Source organism: Oryctolagus cuniculus, chromosome 4 (genome assembly GCF_964237555.1).
Source record: "Oryctolagus cuniculus chromosome 4, mOryCun1.1, whole genome shotgun sequence".
NCBI lineage: Eukaryota > Metazoa > Chordata > Mammalia > Lagomorpha > Leporidae > Oryctolagus > Oryctolagus cuniculus.
This window is the reverse complement of record NC_091435.1, coordinates 77,975,674-77,998,530: the sequence shown is the minus strand read 5'-3', so window position 1 is coordinate 77,998,530 and position 22,857 is coordinate 77,975,674. Positions and strand designations below refer to the sequence as shown.

The 22,857-nt window shown below is 39.0% G+C and overlaps 1 protein-coding gene across 8 annotated transcripts in view; it reads left to right on the top strand.

Annotated features, from left to right (window-relative positions):
- The window catches only part of GOLGB1 (golgin B1), an 82,308-nt gene that overhangs the window by 41,492 nt on the left and 17,959 nt on the right, over positions 1-22,857 (top strand). For all 8 annotated transcript variants that reach the window (XM_008266855.4, XM_008266856.4, XM_008266853.4 and 5 more), the window contains 5 exons: positions 4,201-4,315; positions 7,413-7,483; positions 9,116-14,262; positions 15,196-17,110; positions 21,970-22,148. In XM_008266855.4, the coding sequence (XP_008265077.3) occupies positions 4,201-4,315; positions 7,413-7,483; positions 9,116-14,262; positions 15,196-17,110; positions 21,970-22,148 (7,427 nt within the window). The remainder of the gene's footprint in view (positions 1-4,200; positions 4,316-7,412; positions 7,484-9,115; positions 14,263-15,195; positions 17,111-21,969; positions 22,149-22,857) is intronic.

The window sequence follows — 22,857 nt, the reverse complement described above, 5'->3', positions numbered from 1 at the left end:
GTGCTAGTATGTCATTGCAGTTTCAGTTTGCATTTCCGTAATAACAAATGATGTTGAACAGTTTTTTCTAGAGATTTTTGGCCAATTACATATCTTTTGGTGAAGTATCTGTTCAGGTCATTTTCTTCATTTCTTAAATAATTCCTTATCTTTTTATTAACTTGTGGGGATTCTTTTATCTTCTGAATGTCAGTCTATTATCAGATATGTTTGATGAATAGTTTCTCCCATGTTGTGCCTTGCCTGTTCATTTTCATTATGATTCTTCTGTTTTAATTTTTGTTTATTTTATTTGAAAGGCAGAGAGACAGACAGGAGGCAGTGATCTCCCATCCAATCCCTAAATGCCCGCAAGAACTCAATCCAGAGCTTCCACAGCAGTGGGAGAGACCCAACTACTTGAGCCATCACCTGCTACTTCCCACAATGTGCATTAATAGGAAGCTGGAATCTGAATAAGAGCTCAGACTCTGATTTGGGATGCAGATTTGTTCTAGATTTGTTCTAGAGGCTAGAACAGACAGCATCTTAACTGCTATACCAAAGGCCTACCCTATGATGTTTCTTTTATTCTTTTTTTTGGGGGGGGGTTCACTTTATTTATATTAAAGAGAGTGAGAGGGACAGAGAGAGATCTTACGTCCAATGGTTCACTCCCCAAAGGGGTGCAACAGCTGAGGTTGGGCCAGACCAAAGCCAGGAGCCAAGAGCTTCATCTGCGTCTCCCACATGGGTGCAGGAGCCCGAGGACTTGATCCATCCTCTGCTGCCTTCCCAAGCACATTAGCTGGATCATAAGTGGATCAGCTGAGACTCAAACTGGTGCCCATATGGGATGCCAGCATTGAGGCGATATATTTTATAAGCTTTTGTTTCATTATTTTGTCTTGTGTGCTTTTGGTTGCTGAAGGTGGGACGTGTTATTCCATCTTCAATGTCAGCAAAAGCCTTTCATTGAATTATTAGGTATAGCCTCGCCCTCTGCCCCATCCCTCTGTCTCTCCTTCTCCTTCCCTTCTTCCTTTCTTCCCTCCCTCCTTCTCTCCCTCACTCTCTCTCTCTCTCACACACACATACACACACACACAATGTTTTTTTAAGTTTTATGCATCTGAAAGGCAAGGTGGGAGGGCAGAGAATGAAACTTTCACCCACAGATTCATTCTCCAAATGCCCACAAAAGCTAACACTAGTCCAGGCTATAGCCAGGAGCCTGGAACTCTACCTGGGTCACCAACATGGGTGGCAGAGACTCAACTATTTAAGCTGTTATCTTCTGCCTCCCAGGGTGCACGTTGGTAGGAAGCTAGAAGCAGAGCTGGGACTGGAACCCAGGCCTTCCAATTTGGGATGTGGGCCTCCTAAATGGCATCTAAACCACTGAATCCCATCCCACAACAAAATTTTTAGGTGGTTGCTCTAACAAGAATGATATGTATCATTAACCTTTCTGTCTTTTGGAGCAGAATCTTGTAATCATAAACCTTTGCCCTATTATTTATGCCACAGTTGCTATGTTTTAGTAAAGTTACAAGACCCAGCACACGGTGTTAAAATTTATATTTTAAACATTTGCATGTTTTGATAAACATTAAGAGGCAAATATAGACTTTTTTTTTTTTTTTTTTTTGACAGGCAGAGTGGACAGTGAGAGAGAGAGACAGAGAGAAAGGTCTTCCTTTGCCGTTGGTTCACCCTCCAATGGCTGCCGCGGCTGGCGCGCTGCGGCCGGCGCACTGCGCTGATCCGATGGCAGGAGCCAGGTGCTTTTCCTGGTCTCCCATGGGGTACAGGGCCCAAGCACTTGTGCCATCCTCCACTGCACTCCCTGGCCACAGCAGAGAGCTGGCCTGGAAGAGGGGCAACCGGGACAGAATCCGGCGCCCCAACTGGGACTAGAACCCGGTGTGCCAGCGCCGCTAGGCGGAGGATTAGCCTAGTGAGCCGCGGCGCCGGCCACAAATATAGACTTTAATATTTACCCATTTGTCTACAGTTTGCAGTGCTTTTTCCTCTCTGATGTTCGTGTTTCCTCATGGTAACATTTTCCTTTAGCCTCTAGAACAACCTACAATATTCTTGTTGCTGAAAAACTTGCCATAGTTATCTCCAAAAAAAACCTTTATTTTGTTTTTATTTTTGAATATTTGTTATTGAATATATAATTCTGGTTTGATGTTTTTTTTCTTTCAGGGCACTAAAGATGTTTCATTGCCTTGTGATTATTATTTTTCCCCTACTGTTTCCTGGTATATTTCCCTGTTATTCCCTATTATTTACACTGGTCAGATAGTCATTCCAATTATTATCCTCTGTATGGAAAGTTCATTTTTCAATGAAGATTTTTTTCGATGAAGAAGTCTTGCCTGTTAAATACTTAGTTGTGGGTTTCTTTTTCTTTTTCTTGCTTGCTTTTGTTGAATTTCTCATATATATGTATAATCCCATTTTGGGGGAAAATTTTGGCCATTTGTGAAAATAATTTTTTCTATTTATTCTGTCCTTCCTTTCTTCTGACACAACAATTATAAATATATTGAACCTTTTAATATTACCCCATATATCTGTGAGGTTCTCTTCATTTAAAGAGTGAACCTATTGATAGAAGATCTCTGTCGGCTGGTGCTGTGGCTCACTAGGCTAATCCTCCACCTGCAGCGTTGGTACCCCCGGTTCTAGTCCCGATTTGGGCGCCAGATTCTGTCCCGGTTGCTCCTCTTCCAGTCCGGCTCTCTGCTCTGGCCCAGGAAGGCAGTGGAGGATGGCCCAAGTGCTTGGGCCCTGCACCCGCATGGGAGACCAGGAGAAAGCACCTGGCTCCTGGCTTCAGAACGGCGCAGCGCCGGCCGTGGTGATCATTTGGGGGTTGAACCAACAGAAGGAAGACCTTTTTCTCTGTCTCTCTCTCTTACTAACTCTGCCTGTCAAAAAAAAAAAAAAAAAAAAAAAAAAATCTCTGTCTGTCTCTTCCTTCAGATAAAGTGAAAATGATAAAAACAAAACAAGTTATTTTTGCATTATGTGGGCCGTTTTTGAGTCCTCACTGAAAACATCTAGTTCATCATTCAGCCAGAAGTTTGGGCTAAGGTTATTCACGGAATTTTGGGCTCACCCTTGCTGATACTCTTTCTCTCCTCTCTGATTTTTCTCCTCATGTTCTGCCAACTGTGTTTGTCCTTAAGTCCATCTTCTCATTCATCAAGCCTAAAATGCCTATGACTATTCTATTGGAATTTTGCTTGCCCTATATAAGGCAAACTGAAAATTTCCCCTAGGATAACCCCCTCCCTCTGAAAAAAGGCCCCAAAACAAAATATGCCCTAAAATCATCCTTTGCTATTCCTTTAAACATGAAGGTTTGAGGTCAAGTATGTTATAAGAAACCTTTATGACTTAAAAATTCAATTTTATGAAAAATGTTATGGAATAATCCTCTTGGAGGAGAAAAAAAACCATAATGACATACAAGTAAAGTTGAGGACAAAATTCCTAACAGGCATTATACTATGCCTGTTAGGAAAACTACACATTTCTATGTGTGTAATTTAAGCGTAAGGAATTTTTTATCATACAGTTATGTGTTGCATAATGTTTTGGTCAACAATGGAATTGTGTTTATGACGGTGGTCATATAAGGTTATACTGCTTAGTGACATCATGCCCTTAGTTTGTATAAGTAACTTGTACGATGTTCACATAACTACAACATCACCTAACAATGCTTTCTCAAGAATGTATACCCACTGTTAAGTGAGGCGTGACTGTAATTGAGGGGGAAAAACAATTATAGCTCTTTCTTTCTCGTGAGATACATAATACTTTTACTTCTCTTCCTCTTTTCATTCTCCTTCAGGAGGGAGACCTTGTTACTTGGTGGCATTAATCTAATCTTATGTGGCATTTGTCTGTGAACCTGAAAGTGTTTTTTCTTCTGCAGTAGATTGGGATTTCTATCTCTGTAATCCAAGCTTCAATCTCAAATTCAAAAGCCAATGAATAAGTTTGAGTATACATTTCATTCTTTTTTGTAATCAAGAACAGTTTTTCAAAGATTACCTAGGCAGATAAGTAGATGCTGTTTGTAAAGTATTTTTGTGCCTGGAGAGCTTGGAGACAACAATCATGCTGGAGGCTATCTGAGCATTGCTCTAAGAGTTTTTCCTTGGAGAATCATTAATTTGTTGTCTTCCTACAATTTAGGCAGTCGCTGAAGAGGACACTGCCTCTTTGCAGAAGAGAGTGGTAGAACTAGAAAATGAAAAGGAAGCCCTGCTTCTTCGTTCTTTAGAGCTAGAGAAGCTGAAAGCTGAGAACGGTATGTATATGTAAAAACCACAGTTCTGTCCCCTAATCCTTCTGTGCAGTGTGGCTACTTTTATTGCTATAAACACTTGGATTCTCTGATTCTATGATAATAAAGATCATAGATAGCAGAACTGGTAGTTATCAAAGATAAGATTAATGCTCATTAAATAATTAGAGCTTAGTACCAGTGTTTACACAAGATAAACACTGATGAACATCTTGCAATGTGGCCTGCAAATACTGCCGATATCTGTATAATTTATATTCTTTTGTAATAGCCAAGGTATCTTCTAGGAAGTATGGCTTGATTAGGACCTGAATAAGATGATGATAAATTTTTAAGTAGACATATGAAGAAAGGAAGGGCATTCGTGGTAATAATTTGTGGGAGGAGGTAGTAAAAATTACATAATAAATGTTCAAAAGTAGAAACCACTTTGGGTTTTGCTTATGCTGTTTACCACTTAGAGTCCTACCCCTATTCTTTGGCCTGATTCTTACCCTTTATTTTTTTATTTTTATTTTTTTAGAAAACTTTTATTTAATAAATATAAATTTTGAAAGTACAACTTTTTGGATTATAGCGGTTCTTCCTCCCATAACCACCCTCCCACCCCCAAACCATCCCATCTCCTACTCCCTCTCCCATTCCATTCTTCATTAAGATTCACTTTTAATTATCTTTATATACAGAAGATCAACTTAGTATATACTAAGAAAGATTTCAACAGTTTGCACCCACACAGACACACAAAGTATATAAAGTACTTTTTGAAGACTATTTTTGCTGTTAATTCTCATAGTATAAACACATTAAGGACAGAGATCCTACATGGGAGGCAAGTGCACAGTGACTCCTGTTGTTGATTTAACAATTGACACTCTTATTTATGACATCAGTGATCACCTGAGGCTCTTGTTATGAGCTGCCAAGGCTATGGAAGCCTCTTGAGTTCACAAACTCCAATCTTATTTAGACAAGGTCATAATCAAAGTGGAAGTTCTCTCCTCCCTTCAGAGAAAGGTCCTCCTTCTTTGATGGCCCCTTCTTTCCACTGGGCTCTCACTCACAGATATCTTTCATTTAGGTCATTTTTTGCCACAGTGTCTTGGCTTTCTGTCCCTCAGAAACTCTCATGGGCTTTTTAGCCAGATCCAAATGCCCCAAGGGCTGATACTGAGGCCAGAGTGCTGTTTAGGGCATTTGCCATTCTATGAGTCTGCTGTGTATCCCACTTCCCATGTTGGGTCATTCTCTCCTTTTTAATTCTATCAATTATTATTAGCAGACACTGGTCTTATTTATGTGATCCCTTTGACACTTAATCCTATCTTTATGATCAATTATGAACTTAAACTGATCATTTAACGAACTTAATGGGATTTGGAGTCCATGGCACGTTTCTAACTTTACCCTTAGGGGTATGTCCATTACTTACCGTTTAGACCTGGATTAAGGCATTATCTTCTCAGGAATTCAACCCTGATCCCCAAAAGGTGATTGACATGAATTTTTGTGCTTTATAGCATCCCTGTATGCCTTTAACCTTGTATTAAAATGATCTGTTATATATTTGTCCTTTTTACTTATTATAAACTTTTCAAAGATAAAGGATAAGCTCTTCAAGGGTTTTTAAAATTTGTTTCAAGCTGGCGCCGCGGCTCACTAGGCTAATCCTCCACGTAGCGGCGCCGGCACACTGGGTTCTAGTCCCAGTCGGGGCGTCGGATTCTGTCCCGGTTGCCCCTCTTCCAGGCCAGCTCTCTGCTGTGGCCCGAGAGTACAGTGGAGGATGGCCCAAGTCCTTGGGCCCTGCACCCCATGGGAGACCAGGATAAGTACCTGGCTCCTGCCATTGGATCAGCACGGTGCGCTGGCCGCAGTGCACCAGCCGCGGCGGCCATTGGAGGGTGAACCAGCGGTAAAAGGAAGACCTTTCTCTCTGTCTCTCTCTCTCACTGTCCACTCTGCCTGTCAAAAAAAATTTTTTTTTGTTTCATCTCTGCTTTACTCAGAACTAGTATAGTTTTAGCAAAGAGTAGCTACTGCATAAAGTTTTTTTGGCTTGAACAGTTAGCATTTTGTTCTACCTGACTATGTGTGAACAGTTGGTAAGAATGTAGACATCTCCTACCAGTTATCATCTGCTTCACGAAGATTTAGTAACAAATAGTTAATGATGCTTTACTGAACTGAATTAACTGTGCTTTATCTTTTGGGAGTTAGAATGAATACCAAATAAAGTTTAAGTATTCAACTCTAAAGCAAACATTTCTGACTGAACCATTTTACAGTTTCCCACTTAGTTCTAAAGTGGGTATTTTACACCTATATTAGAACACTGCTACCATACTAATAAATAAATGACGTCATAGATTCTGCTCATTATCTAACTCAGAGTACTTCTTTGAGACTTTATCCAGGGTGCTTACTTGGCAGTTTTGCAAACAGTTCCTGTCCCATTCATGTGGCTTTCACACAGCATGGAGGCAGTATATGAGTTTCATTCTCTTTCCTCCTTGCAGGGAAGCTTGCAAGATTTTCTGTATTGACTTCTATGTCTGATCTCGTAGGTGACCTTTGCTTTATGTGTCGTGTTCCTTTTTGCCCTGCCATTTCTACCACTCTCTTTCCTTATGTATTCTTGTGAAATATCTGAGCCTATTATGTGCTGTCTTGAATTGACCTTGGAGTAAAATGAACAACATAGGGACACTACAAACAGAGAACTGTAAATGATATATCAGTAGAAAATATATTTTGTGAACACAGCAGGATTTTGGATAAATTAAGACAGATTTATTGTCCAGAAGTTCCAAATTGTGTCATAGGCCCTGTCATCCTTCTCCAAAGCTTTCCGCTGTTTAGTTACGTGTCACTCAGGTCCAAGATAATCATCCTCTGCTAGTCTATCTGATGTCTTATTCTCCTGACATTTCTTTACTTTAATAAAATAAGCCTTTTGTCTCCCCCAAACTACTTTGCCTATTTCTTTCCTCTTGATTATTTCAGATATCTCAGATAGCCTCACCTTTGCAATCATGTTTCTTTTTTTATAAACACTCTACATATATCTTCTAAAGATAATTATTTTTGTGACTTTCAGAAAAACTGTCTTCTCAGATTAGTCTCCTAGAGGCTCAGAGTAGAATTGGAGCAGACAGAGAAGTCCAAGAGGTAAGTGATGTGTTCTTAATATAAATGCAATATGGTCTAAATTAAGAGGAGGTAACTTCAAATCTGAACATTTCTACAGTTTTCTAGTGTTCATAGATAATTGTATATTACCTAAAGAATGAGATCTAGGGGCTGGTACTGTGGCATAGTGGGTGAAGCTGCTGCCTGTGGTGCCGGCGTCTCATATGGTTGCTGGTTCAAGTCCCGGCTACTCTACTTCTGATCCAGTTCACTGCTGTGGCCTGGGAGAGCGGTAGAAGATGGCCTGGGTCCTTGGGTCCCTGCACCCACATGGGAGACCTGGAAGAGGCTCCTGGCTCCTGGCTTTGGATCAGCCCAGCTCCAACCATTGCAGTCCTTTGGGAAATGAACCAGCAGTTGGAAGATCTCTCTCTTTCTCTGCCTCTGCCTCTCTATAACTCTCCCTTTCAAGTAATCTTTAAAAAAAATTGGATCTATTTGAGAGATTCATAATGGTCATTATTTCTCATTTACTCTCTTATGTTTCTGAATATTTGGAATTCTTTGTCCTAAACCAACACAAGTATAAATAGTTACTTACTTGGGATTTAATAATACATTTCTTATATTGCATTATCATTGATTTAAATTATTTTGTACATCTAAGAAAAGTTTCTCAATGAAGAGATTAAATGTAATTTCTTGCTACCCCCCTTCCTCAACAATTTGGCACAATTTTACTTAGTATTGTATAAAAACAGTGTCTTTGGTGATTATTTTTATAACCTATTATAATAAATGCATAGTTGCTTAATGTCATTCTGCTAATTTAAGATTATTGTTAGCTGTATTGTGCTTAACAAACTGTTCTTCTAATCAAGAAGTCAGTGATAAAATCTGTAAATGACCTTGAAAAACAATTAGCTTCTTTTTAAAAAATATTCATTTATTTATTCAAAAGGCAGAGTGACAGAGAGGGAGAGACAGAGAGGGAGATATCTTCCTTTGCCATGAGATTCACTGATTTTTTTTTCCCAAGAAAACAATTATGGGAATAATTATATGAATGGAAGTCTAACACAGTAATCTTTGTAGTAAGGTGGTTCACATTTTATCAAATAGGTCCATCATTTCATATGCAAGCCCTACCAGAGCACCTTTTTATTATTTGATCCTTTTAGTGTATCCGAATCTGTGTATTTGATAATCTGCATGTCTGTTAGTGCCTATTTTATGGATATTTGATAGCTCTTTATTTCAATGGATAGCTTAGGAAAAGGAATCCCATAGCTTCCCCCTCAGTATGAGATGAAACAAAGGTTTAATTCATTTCCTGCTTCCGTTTTAAAGAAGTTCTTAGAAGAAACAATGAGGAGTTTTAATCTGAAGGAAAAAGTTTCTCCTATAAGCCACATCTAGAAAATCAGTTCCAACTTTCCTTAGACCTCAGGAATAGTTTGATCTCGTTGCAGAATTAAGAGAGTGTCCTCTGAGGTCCAATTTGGGAGATGCAAACTGATTTTATAAGGATCTAGCAGCTGTATGGTGCAAAAGTTTTGACTAAGAAGTTTCAGGTTTTGGGAAATGCATGAAATACTAAATTTTAGCTAGGCCATTTTTTATATTATAAAACATCTAATTAGGGCTTTTTTCTTTTTCTCATTTAAACAGGTCAGCATGGTGGATGTTACCATGCTCAACAAGAGTAGCTCTTCTCCTGAGGAAAGTAGGCAAGATATCCTAGAGAGCACATTTTCTCAGAAACATAAAGAATTATCCGTTTTATTATTGGAAATGAAGGAAGCTCAAGAGGAAATTGCATTTCTCAAATCACAACTCCAGGGCAAAAGGCCTGAGGAGGATCAGGAGGCCCTTGAAGAGAATGAGGGGATGCCTCCAGGTAAAATAAAAGTTGTTGAAGACACAAGGCAAGATTTTCCTTTAACACCAATTGAAGAGAGCAGTCTTCCAGCTGTTGAAGAAGAAGAGACTAGCATTCAACATCAGACTAGGACATCTGAGGAAACACCTTCAAATGACACTGAGATGGAATTGAAATCCACTGAGCAGGATGATGTTGATAAATCCCCTCCTGCCGTACCAGATATAGGTCAGTGTCACCAGGGTGAGTTGGAAAAGTTACAAAGTCAAATTTTGGAGCTTGAGAGAAATTTTCATAAAGCAGAAGAAAATCATGAGAAAAATCTGGATGAGAAAACTAAGGAAATTAGCAACTTAACCCAGCTGATCGAGGAGTATAAGACAAATGCTGAAAGCACCAGCCATGCATTCACTGCTTTGTCTGAAGAAAGAGACCAACTTCTTTCTCAGGTGGAAGAGCTCAGTGTTCTACCAGAACTGAGAGCTCAGATAAAACAACTGGAAGCCAACCTTGCAGAAGCAGAAAGACAGAGAAGGCTTGACTACGAGAGCCAAACGACCCAACACAACCTGCTTACAGAACAGATCCACAGTCTCAGCATAGAAGCCAAATCTAAAGATGTGAAGATCGAAGTTTTGCAGAATGAACTGGATGATGTGCAGCTTCAGTTTTCTGAGCAGAGTGCTCTGATCAAAAGCCTGCAAAGCCAGCTGCAGAAGAAGGAAAGTGAAGTGCTGGAGGGGGAAGAACGTGTGAAGTATGTGTCAAGTAAGGTGGAAGAACTTTCGCAGGCTCTTTCACAGAAGGAACTTGAAATAGCGAAATTGGATCAGCTCTTGCTGGAGAAAAAGAGAGCTGTGGAAACCCTCCAGCAAACCATCGAGGAGAAGGATCAGCAAGTGACAGAAATCAGCTCTAGTATGGCTGAGAAAGTGGTTCAGCTTAATGAAGAGAAATTTTCTCTTGGTATTGAAATTAAGGCTCTTAAAGAACAGTTGAATTTATTATCCAAAGCCGAAGAAGCAAAAAAAGAGCAAGTGGAAGAAGACAGTGAAGTTGTTTCTGGCCTCAAACCTAATTATGAGTCCAGCCCAGCAGAGCTAACAAGTAAAGAAGAGCTTCAGCATGAAATAGACCTGCTGAAGAAAGAGAGTGAACAGAGAAAGAGAAAGCTCCAGGCAGCCCTTATTAACAGAAAGGAACTTCTCCAAAGAGTCAGTAGATTAGAAGAGGAATTAGCCAAAGTGAGAGGTGAATGTAAGGAGATCCCACTCAGTGAGAATGAGAAGAGGGAACTGGAGGAAGATAAGGAAAACAAAGAAGACTTGGAAAAATCTGTGACTTCTAAGTGGCAAGAAATAGAATTTTCTTTAAAACAGGCAATATCTGAGAAAGAAGTGGAATTAGTGCATGTAAAGAAGGACTTGGAAGAAAAAATGGCAGCTGAAGAACAACTACAGGCAGTGGTTAAACAGATGAATCAGAACTTGCAAGATAAGACAAACCAAATCGATTTACTCCGAGCTGAAATCATGGAAAATCAAGCAATTATTCAGAAGTTGACCACAGGTAACAAGGATGCAGGTGATGGGGACCCAGCAGCAGCTGTAGAAGAAAGAGTGGTGAGCGGTCCACATGATGCAGGTAGTGGGGAACACTGGAAGCCAGAACTAGAAGAAAAAATACTGGACCTTGAAAAAGAAAAAGAACAACTTCAAAAGAAGCTGCAGGAAGTCTTAACTTCCCGCAAAGCGATTCTTAAAAAGGCCCAGGAGAAAGAAAGGCACCTTAGGGAGGAGCTGAAGCAGCAGAAAGATGATTATAATCTCTTGCAAGAACAGTATGATGAGCAAAGCAAGGAAAAGGAGAACATTGGAGAGCAGCTAAGGCAACTCCAGGTTCAAGTGAGGGAGTCTGTAGACAAAAGTCACACAGGCACTGATCAGCAGGGCTCTCCCACTCAAAAATTAGAAGAACCTTTATTCAAAGCCCCAGTACAACACCCCACTCAACTGGTCTTAGAGGACGACTTGTGCTCAGACTGGCCTTCTCATCCCGAGGCGCAGGGCAGTGCTTCTGTTGCCCAGATGAAGACCCAGCTGAAAGAGGTAGAGGCTGAGAAAGAGGCGTTAGAACTGAAAATTAGTTCTACAGCAAGTGAGCTTAGTAAAAAATCAGAAGAGGTACTTCAGTTACATGAGCAGATACATAAACTAGGTTTAGAAATCCAGAGTCTGAAGACAGTGTCCCGTGAAGCTGAAGCCCATGCAGAAAGCCTGAAGGAGAAATTGGAAAGCAGTCAGCAAGAAATTGCTGGCCTGGAACACCTGAGAACATTACAGCCTGAACTAAATGAACTGCAAAATATCATAAGCCAAAAGGAGGAAAAAGTTAGCTACCTTTCTGGACAACTTAGCAAGAAAGAAGAAACCCTTATTCAAGTACAGGCAGAGATAACAGAACAAGAGGCTTTAATTAAGGCTCTGCATACACAGATGGAAATGCAAGCCAAAGAGCATGATGAGAGGATAAAACAGTTACAGCTGGAACTTTGTGAAATGAAGCAAAAACCAGAAGAAGCCGGAGAAGAAAGTAAAGCAAAGCAACAAATACAAAGGAAACTACAGGCTGCCCTTATCTCCAGAAAAGAAGCACTAAAAGAAAACAAAAGTCTGCAAGAGGAGTTGTCTGTGGCCAGGGATACCATTGAACATCTTACCAAGTCTCTGGCAGATGTGGAAAACCAAGTTTCAGCTCAAAACAAAGAGAAAGACACATTCTTAGGAAGGTTGGCTGTTCTTCAGGAAGAAAGAGACAAACTCATTACAGAAATGGACAGGTCTTTACTAGAAAATCAAAGCCTCAATGGCTCTTGTGAAAGTCTGAAATTAGCTCTAGAGGGTCTTACAGAAGATAAGGAAAACTTAGTGAAGGAAATTGAATCCTTGAAATGCTCCAAGATTGCAGAAAGCACTGAGTGGCAAGAGAAGCATAAGGAGTTACAAAAAGAGTATGAAATCCTTCTGCAGTCCTATGAGAATGTTAGTAATGAAGCCGAAAGGATCCAGCACGTGGTAGAAACTGTGAGGCAGGAGAAGCAAGAGCTGTATGGCAAGTTAAGAAACACAGAAGCAAATAAGAAAGAGACAGAAAAGCAGCTGCAGGAAGCTGAACAGGAAATGGAAGAAATGAAAGAAAAGATGAGGAAGTTTGCTAAATCTAAACAGCAGAAAATCCTAGAGCTGGAAGAAGAGAACGACCGACTCAGAGCAGAGGTGCAGCCTGCAGAAGGTACAGCTAAGGAATCCATAGAAGCACTTGTTTCTTCCAATTCCAGCATGAAGGAGGAGCTAGAAAGAGTCAACACAGAGTACAAAACCCTTTCTGAGGAGTTTGAGGCTCTAATGGCTGAGAAGAATTTACTCAGTGAAGAGGTTCAAGGTTTGAAGCATCAAATAGAAGGTAGTGGGTCCAAAAAGGAGAGCCCGGAGGCCACTGAGAAACCTGATAACGAAAGGGAGATCTTTGAAGAGGCAACACCAACTGTGCCAAGTGAGGCTGATGAACAAGATGCCCTGAGTGTGAGCACAAGGCCTGAAAATTCGGAATCTGTTCCATCAGGGGGCAGTGCCAAGGCTAACATAAATGAGAATTTGAGCTCCCATGATGAAATTAATAACTACCTGCAGCAGATTGATCAGCTCAAAGAAAGAATTGCTGAACTGGAGGAGGAGAAGCAGAAAGACAAGGAATTTAGCCAGACTTTAGACAGTGAGAGAAAGGCATTATTGAGTCAAATGTCAACAAAGGATGGTGAGCTAAAAATGCTTCAGGAGGAAGTTACCAAGATAAACCTGATAAATCAGGAAATTCAAGAAGAACTCTCCAGGGTCACCAAATTAAAGGAGACAGCAGAAGAAGAGAAAGATGATTTAGAAGAGAGGCTTATGAATCAGTTAGCAGAACTTAATGGAAGCATTGGAAATTATTATCAGGATGTTACAGATGCCCAAATTAAAAATGAGCTACTGGAATCTGAAATGCAGAACCTTAAAAAGTGTGTGAGTGAATTGGAAGAAGAGAAGCAACAGTTAGTCAAGGAAAAAACTAAGGTGGAATCAGAAATACGAAAGGAATATTTGGAGAAAATACAAGGAGCCCAGACAGGACCTGGCAATAAAAGCCATGCAAAGGAACTTCAAGAGCTGTTGAAAGAAAAACAGCAAGAAGTAAAGCAACTGCAAAAGGACTGCATTCGGTATCAAGAGAAAATTAGTGCTCTGGAGAGAACTGTTAAGGCTCTAGAATTTGTTCAGAGTGAATCTCAAAAAGATTTGGAAGTAACCAAAGAAAATCTGGCTCAAGCTGTTGAACATCACAACAAGGCACAAGCAGAATTAGCTAGCTTCAAAGTACTGCTAGATGACACCCAAAGTGAAGCAGCAAGGGTCCTAGCAGACAATCTCAAGTTGAAAAAGGAACTTCAGTCAAATAAAGAATCAGTTAAAAACCAAATGAAGCAAAAAGATGAAGACCTTGAGCGAAGATTGGAGCAGGCAGAAGAGAAACACCTGAAAGAGAAGAAGAACATGCAAGAGAAACTGGATGCTTTGCGTAGAGAAAAAGTCCACTTGGAAGAGACGTTTGGAGAGATCCAGGTTACTCTGAATAAGAAGGACAAGGAAGTTCAGCAACTTCAGGACAACTTGGACAGTACTGTGGCCCAGCTTGCAGCCTTCACCAAGAGCATGTCCTCCCTCCAAGATGATCGCGACAGGGTGATAGACGAAGCCAAGAAATGGGAGAGGCGATTCAGTGATGCAATTCAAACCAAAGAAGAAGAAATTAGAATCAAAGAGGAGAATTGCAGTGTTCTCAAGGATCAGCTTAGACAGATGTCCATCCATATGGAAGAACTGAAGATCAACGTTTCCAGGTAAATGACCAGGTTTTTTTTTTTTTTTTTTTTTTTCCTCCTCAGTAAGTGAATGCAACGAGAATCTCAGGCTATTTATCTCCCCTTTAATATTATGGATCTAATTTTTACTTCAGTTCCATTAGAAGATGTATTTTCTCTTTTTTTTTTGAAGATGTGTTTTCTCTCTCACTACAGTCTGTCTCTCTCTCTCTGTCTTTGCAAATAACTTCCAGCTACAACTTGTATTAATGTGAAAAATTTGCATTGTCTCTTCTGATATCCCTACTGAGAGATCTCCTAGATTTCTCTCCATTTCTATTTTCACTGCCCTTGTCTGGATTTCTACTAGAGTATTCCCAAATTATTGCCTTAGCATCCTAAATAATCTCATCTTTCCTTTTCCCCATAGTCTGCCTCAATTCATACTGCAAATTCCTCTTAGAATTATCTTCCTCAAACTCCAGTTTTATAATAGCACTTTTTAAGCTTAAGAACTGACAATGTCCCCCACTCTTTGTACTCCCCCACTTCTAATAGATTCTTCTGTTCTGAAACAGGTTTACCAAGATTATTTTGTCAGACATTGGTTTGTCTGGTACAAAATAGAGCAAAACAGGAAAAATAGTTACTTTTCATAGTGTCCAAAATCATGTCACTAAAATAAGCAACATATTTTGGAGTTCTTGCTTTTAATCTGTAAATCTTTAGGTGTGCTGTACCTTTAATACATTCAGAGCCAACTGTAGAGATACAGAACTAATTGAGAACATTCAGTAGACGAATATATAGATAGAATATCTCTTCAATAAAATTTTAACAACTTCAATTATGAATATACATTTGTAGATCCATTAAGAACATTTTGTAGTATTTGTTCCTCAGGCATAATGCAGTTTTTCCTGGACCCTGTAACTAATGACGTCTCCTTCCTCCTCCCCCCACTTCCCCAAGGCTTGAACATGACAAGCAGACTTGGGAGTCCAAGGCCCAGACGGAGGTCCAACTTCAACAGAAGGTCTGTGTTACGCTGCAGGAGGAAAACAAAGAACTTCTGTCCCAGCTAGAAGAGGCTCGACACCTATACCATGATTCTCAGAATGAATTAACTAAATTAGAATCAGAACTTAAGATTCTCAGAAACCAATTGGCTGATGTAAATAATTCTTTAGCAAAATCCAAGCAACAAGAAGAAAATTTGGAAGGTGTCATAAAACAGCAAGAGGCCAATATCCAAAATTGCAAGTTCAGTTATGAACAACTAGAGACTGATCTTCAGGCATCCAGAGAATTGACCAGTAGGCTACAGGAAGAAATAAATATGAAAGAGCAGAAGATTGTAAGCCTGATTTCTGGCAAGGAAGAGGCAATCCAAGTAGCTATTGCTGAACTGCAACAGCAACATGATAAAGAAATGAAAGAACTGGAAAACCTGCTATCCCAGGAAGAAGAAGAAAATATTGTTTTAGAAGAAGAGAACAAAAAAGCTGTTGACAAAACCAATCAGCTTATGGAAACACTGAAAACCATCAAAAAGGAAAACATTCAGCAAAAAGCTCAATTGAGTTCTTTTGTTAAATCCATGTCTTCTCTCCAGGATGACCGAGACCGCATAGTAAGTGACTATCAACAGCTAGAAGAGCGACATCTGTCTGTAATCTTGGAAAAAGACCAACTCATTCAAGAGGCTGCTGCTGAGAATAATAAGCTTAAGGAAGAAATTCGAGGCTTGAGAAGTCATATGGATGATCTCAATTCTGAGAATGCCAAGCTGGATGCAGAACTGATCCAATATAGAGAAGACCTGAACCAAGTGATATCCATAAAGGACCTTCAGCAAAAGCAACTCCTTGAAGCTCAACTTCAGCAAAATAAAGAGCTGAAAAATGAATATGCTAAATTAGAAGGAAAACTGAAGGAGTCTGAGGAAGCAAAGGAGGATCTGCAGAGGTCCACTCATGCCTTACGAGAGGAGAACCAAGGTTTATCTAAAGAGATTGAGAACCTGAAAGTATCCATATCCCAACTTAAGAGACAAGTGACAGCCTTGCAAGAAGAAGGTACTATAGGAATGTATCATACCCAGTTAAAAGGAAAAGAAGAAGAGATACAAAGAATGAATGCTACACTTTCCTCTTCTCAGAAGAGAATTGTAGAACTGGAAGAGGAATTGGTTTGTGTTCAAAAGGAAGCTGCCAAGAAGGTGGGTGAAATTGAAGATAAACTGAAGAAAGAATTAAAACATCTTCATCATGATGCAGGGATAATGCGAAATGAAACCGAAACAGCAGAAGAGAGGGTGGCAGAGCTAGCAAGAGATCTAGTAGAGATGGAACAGAAATTACTCACAGTCACCAAAGAAAATAAAGATCTCACTGCACAAATTCAGTCTTTTGGAAGATCTATGAGTTCCTTGCAAGATAGCAGAGATCGCGCCAGTGAGGAGCTTGATGAACTGAAAAGGAAATACGAAGCCAATCTGAAAGAGCTGGCGCAGCTGAAAGAACAGCAAGGTGTCCTGAACAGAGAGGGAGATCCTCTTCTTCCGAAAGCTGCCTTCCCAGCTAACCCCACTGAGGACAGCAGCTTGTCTCGCCTTGAAAACCTTAACCAACAGCTCATATCCAAAGATGAGCAACTGCTGCACTTGTCCTCCCAATTAGAAGATTCTTACAACCAAGTACAGTCCTTCTCCAAGGCTATGGCCAGTCTACAGAATGAGAGGGATCACCTGTGGAATGAGCTAGAGAAGTTCCGGAAGTCAGAGGAAGGGAAGCAGAGATCTGTAGCCCAGCCTGCCACCAGCCCAGCTGAAGTACACAGTTTAAAAAAAGCTATGTCTTCACTCCAAAATGACAGAGACCGACTAGTGAGTATTTAGCTCTCTATTTTGGACCTATGTTGTGAGTTTTTCCTTTAATTGTAATTTCTATAGAAAACTATATTCACATATTATCTTAACACTCAGCAGCTGTATCATACATCCCATAAATTCTATCAGGTTTTACAAAACCACAGGAACATTACTTAAATTGCTTTAAATCTGCCATTACTGTTTTTTAAAAAATCACAGAGTTCCTTTGTACAAGATTCTGCATTGATTATAAGAGGACTGAGAGAGGGAAAGTTGTTCTGCAAACTTACACAAACACATATAAATGTTTGCAGGATTTGTCAGAGTTCAATTCAAAGAAAGTATAGGGATCACTTAGTGTCTTCTTAGAGTTACAATTTAGCAGCAGATCATTTGATAGAATTTGGGAAGGAGAGGGTTTAGCTCATCTCATACCTGTAACTCAGCCCTAATTTGTAAATACACACACAAACACACACACACATATATAAAGGGATAATTTAAATAAGTTTGAATGGTTATCTGGTAAAGTTTTATTTGCAACCTGAACCCTTTACCCATTCTCTTAAAAAAAAAATGGATATTTTTTTTTCAATGAGAGAAAGCTAAGAAGGATCTCTAATGCTGAAATTTTGCTGCCCTTAATGGGAGCCAGGAGTTTAATCTTTCTGAAAACTTTCAGGTCATCAAGTACAGAGGTGAAAACTGCAACTATATAAGCTAAACTAGATTTTCAGGAGATTCTGTTTTATGCACTACTGTCTTCACCTTCATGACAGTCTCTTAACTTTGTAAGAGCTTGACACTTACATGAAAGCAGCCAAATGGGAAAGAACAAAGGCCTGATTTTCTATTTCAAACTGTGCACAATACCCAGAATCTGAAAATTCCAATTTCGGAGGTTAGTCCCCCTGAAAGGATAATTTCCTCTTTAGAGTCTTGTACGCATTTTTCCTTTTCTGAGTACAATGTGTTTATTACATCTAACATTAAAATACTTACAATGTTTTCCTTTTATAGTCTGAACAAAGTCCTCCTTTTTAGCCTTGATTTTAACATCAACACAATTTATGCATATTCACATTTTTTAAATAATTTGAGTTCAGCCTGCTTTGTTCTGGGAGCAGTCCTTTCAGAATGTGAATTCAAAAAGGTTCCCTTCATGAGGATAGTATAAGCTTGTGTATGGCACTGTAATTTGTGGCGAGCTGATGCATCAGTTTTTGTTTTGTTTTGTTTTCTGGAGCTGTTTAGATAAAGCAATTCACTGACTGAAACACAGTTAATTCCCATCTATTATAAACATGAATCATTGAAGTTTGTATCTCACCATCAGTTCCACATTTTTGTCTGCTAGATACTTACAAGCCAAGCCAGCTGTTTTTATTCCCATGTTTCTCTAACTCATGATCATAGTATGTTCCCTTAGACTTATAACTGTCTGATTTTATTCCATTTAACCATCATGGTCTAAATTCCTTTATTCACAGTGTGCTTCAGTTATCTTTTCTTTCATATTCAGTGTCCTAGTGTAAGCCCTTAATATTTTATTCAATCTGTTGTAATAATGCTGGTTTTGGTTTGTCATTTCTCTAAGTATATTGTATATACCATTGTGGAATAAATCTTTCTGAGACTCCACTTATTACTACTCAAAAACCTTCAAAGGTTGTACTATCTCTTAGAATAGGCTTGTGATTCAAACTCAGTAGTTGGGCATTTAAGACCTCATAATTTGTCCTTACCTTTCTTTCCAGCCTTGCCTTTTACTGCTCCTTACTCGTACCATTTATTCCAGTCAAACTGATATACTCAATATGCAACAGTCATACAGCACTTCTTACGTAGCCTTATTATCCCCTCAGCCAAAATGTCCTCCCAAGTGCTTTCCTTTTTGGGATATTTCCTACTCTTTATAGGTCATGGCAGAATTCAGTTTTTCTGTTCACATTTTCTGATTGCTTGCCTGTTGCCTTTGCATTTCCCTATTAATTATTATTTGTCCCATATTGCCTTGATGTGTGTGTGTGTGTGTGTGTACATGCGTGCTTAATTTCTAAATGCTTTTATTTTCCCAATTACACTGTGACTTCTGGTGTCATGTCTTAACATTTGTTTGTATATCTATGGTATTTAGCACTGGGTTAACCAAGCAGATAGTAATCAACATTTGGCAGTTGCTCTCTATATTTGTGTTTTCTAATGAAAACACCATTGTTTTCTCTGCTGTGTAAAATTTTATATAGGGAATTAATGGAAAGTTTTGAGAACTTAGGCCTTTACATTTGCCATGGACGTACACACAGTAGTCACTAAATTCTACAGTTTTTGCTGGGAAAAACGAGAGTAGTACTCCAACTCCATTCTACTTCTCCTGAGCTAATTTGCTCTCAATTCTTTAACTTACTTTTTGGTATTCTCAGTATCTAAATACCATGCTTACAGTGTATTTTGGATTTTCATTCATTACCTTAACTACTAGCCTTCTTTATGCTGACAGGATTAGCTCTTTACTCACTGTGCTTCCACAGTAGATATGTATATTTCCAATACACAGTTACTTCCCCATTCTACTGATGTAATTTATTTAAATTTGGTTAAATGAATTCAGTGTTTAAATTTTTATGATTAAAATGCTGTTAATGCTGGTCCATGTTACTTTTCCTCAGTATTGTTTTTCTGAGTTAATAAATTTGTGTTGTTACTTTCTTAGTTTCTTTTGTAGTTATCAATGTAATTTAACACCAGATTTGCTACAGTTTATCAACATCTGCTCTTCACATGTTTTGTGAAGACTTTTGGTTTGTTTTAGCTTACATTGTAATTCACAAGTCTAAAGCTATTCTGATTTTTTGTCCTTTGTATGTGATCTCTTTATCATTCATTCTTTTCTCTTTCCTCTTCCAATCTAAAATTTGATTATATTTTATGTGGGTCTGTTTTCCTTCTTGTTGATTTGTCCTTTCAATCTAAGAAATCAGCACATTAGTTTTTGGAAATCTCTTTGAATTATTTTTTACTATTCTCCCTTATCCTTTTTCACTGTTTTCCTTTTCCTGAAAGTCCTGTTATTTAAAAGTAGAACTTTCTGGATTGGTTCTCTTAAATTTGTACCTTTTCTGTTGCCACATTTTAGGAAATTTTTTCACTTTCATTTTTGTCATCATGAACTTAACTTCTAAGGCTCCTTTTTTCTTTTGTGTCATGGATAGATTTTTTTATCTCTCCAAGGATAGTGGTAGTAGTTTTGTTTTTTCATATTTTCTATGATTTTTATTTGTACTATAATATTTCTTCTTTGTGATATCCTCTCTGAAACCTTTGAATACATTACACTCCTTCCTTGCATATCTCTTCCAAGTTTCTTTCTTCCAGTTAGTTTCCACCCCTTTAATGTTAATTTTTCTCAAGTGAAGCTATTCTCCTTTGTTTACTCTTCATGTGTAAGGATAGGGTCTAAAAAGCTCACGGGTAGGGGTTCCCAAATGTGAATTTTCTCACAGAAAGATTTTGTTGAGCTTGTTGTTGATATTCATGTTGGTATCTTTAATTCTTCTTGGGCTAATTAAAAAGAGTGCTTTTTATTTTCTGTGTGAAAGGTAACAGGTCTTTTTTCAGCTAGACAGGGGAAAGAACTGAAACATTCAGAAAACATACATGTACTTGCTCACCATTAGTTTGGAACAGTATCTCTCTTGTGACTGTACTTCCTGTTCCATACTCAGAGATACTTCCTTTACTGTCTCCAGAAAATAAAACTGTAGCTTTCTGTTGGGGTAACAGAAAGTATGGAGTTGAAGAGGGGATCTGGGCATGAAATGGTTTCTTAGCAGCTTTCAACTAATCCTCCTTATCTCAGCTACCTCTTCCTCCCCTCCTGCCCCATCCACTCCCCTTCACCATATTTTCCAGAGGTACCCAGTGCTGGTAATTCCTGAGCCTTTTGAAGATTATTCATAGTAAGTGCTCTTGGCTCTTGGCTTTCTCTGCTGCCAGCTTAAGATTTGGCTCTCTCAGATCTGTTAAGTTGGTTACTACTTTTTCATCTGCTCTTGAGCTTCCAAGATTAATTTTATTGCTGCTGATTCATCTGTTTTATATTCTTCTGTCTTGTGTTTTTCTAAAAATGCCTTATAATAGCTTTAATGTTTCTGAGTGAAAGATGTGTGTTCACATGCCGTGACGTATTTCCTACTATTTTATTAAGTATGGGAGATGAAGAGTTTAAAAATATACCTGGGATGTAGATAGATATTTTTGCTAACTAAAGAAAAATTCATGGTCATCAGCACTAACTTGATGGGTAAAGTGAAGTGTAATAGTTTTCTCATTTAGTTCTCATTCTTATGAAAAAGTTATTGTACTGAATTGATATTTAGAGGGTATGACACTTGTGGACATGGACGAAATAGTGGAATATCTAATTCTATAGCCTAAGAGCTCTTAACCACACTGGGCAGTGCTGCTTTCTTTAAAATCAACATAAACTAAACTAGACTTGAGATTGATAAGTAAGAAAGTTTAGATGTCTAACCTAGACAGTGATTACATGGAAAGCCAATCAATCTTTACATTTCTTGTGCTAGGATATCACAACCCACAATGAAGCTATGTAGGTCCCTTAAGTCTGTCTCGTGTCAGAGTTGCAGCTCTAGAGTCCACTTAGATCAGGGAGGAAGTTGCAGGAATGGTCAAGTTCTACAGCCTTGATGACAGCTCCATGGGGAGATTTCCAGTCTGGCTTCATGTGTCACCATTTCAGAAATTCGTTCTGCAGTGATGTGTCAGGGAACTGTCCGGTGGTGGTTGTGTGTTGATATCTTTTAGCACATGAGATGTGATAAATCACTCTTTGACTTTTCATTTGGTTAAAGCTGAAGGAACTGAAGAATCTACAGCAGCAGTACTTACAGATGAATCAAGAGATCACTGAGTTACGTCCACTGAGGGCTCAACTTCAGGAGTATCAAGATAAGACCAAAACATTTCAGATTATGCAAGAAGAGCTCAGGCAGGAAAGCCTGTCTTGGCAACATGAATTGCATCAGCTCAGGTATGATAAATCCCTGCCTTTGGGCTTTTTTTTATTTTCCTTTATTTGTTTTGAAACAATTATAAATTTGTAGAAAGTTGCAAAAAATAATAGACAGCTCCTGTGTATCCTTAATTCAGTTCCCTACAATGGTAATATTTTACATAACTGTAGTACAATATCAAAGCCAGGAAATTTACATTGGTTTAATTCACAGATCTTATTTGGACTTCACATGCGCTCATTTGAGTGTTTGTGTGTGAATAGTTTGTGCAATTTTGTCATGCATAGATTGATGTACAACCATGATACAAAACTACTCCATCACTACAAATATATCCCATTCCTACAAGTTGCCTATATTGACAGTGCCAGGGGGATGGAGTGGGGTAATCAGGGAGAGGCACTGGGAGGTCAGGACAGTCAAGACCCCACACTTGGCCTCTTCTGATACCACTCCGTAGGGAGGTTGAGGAGTTTCTGGTTACCACCAGGCAAGAATGTAACCTTGCTTGTCCACTAAGTTTTTGTTCATGGGAATGGAATGATACTGTGGTTTTTCTGTGGTGTTTTCTTGGAGTAAGGTGGTTATATTCATTAATGTTTCTGCATATTTCAGTTGGTCCTTACTTGTTTTTTGGCAAGGGAGAGGAATATTTTCTTGGCTCGCTCGCTCGCTCACTCTCTCATTGGTGTATCTGGGTCATAAGGTCATAGGATTCTCCCAGTA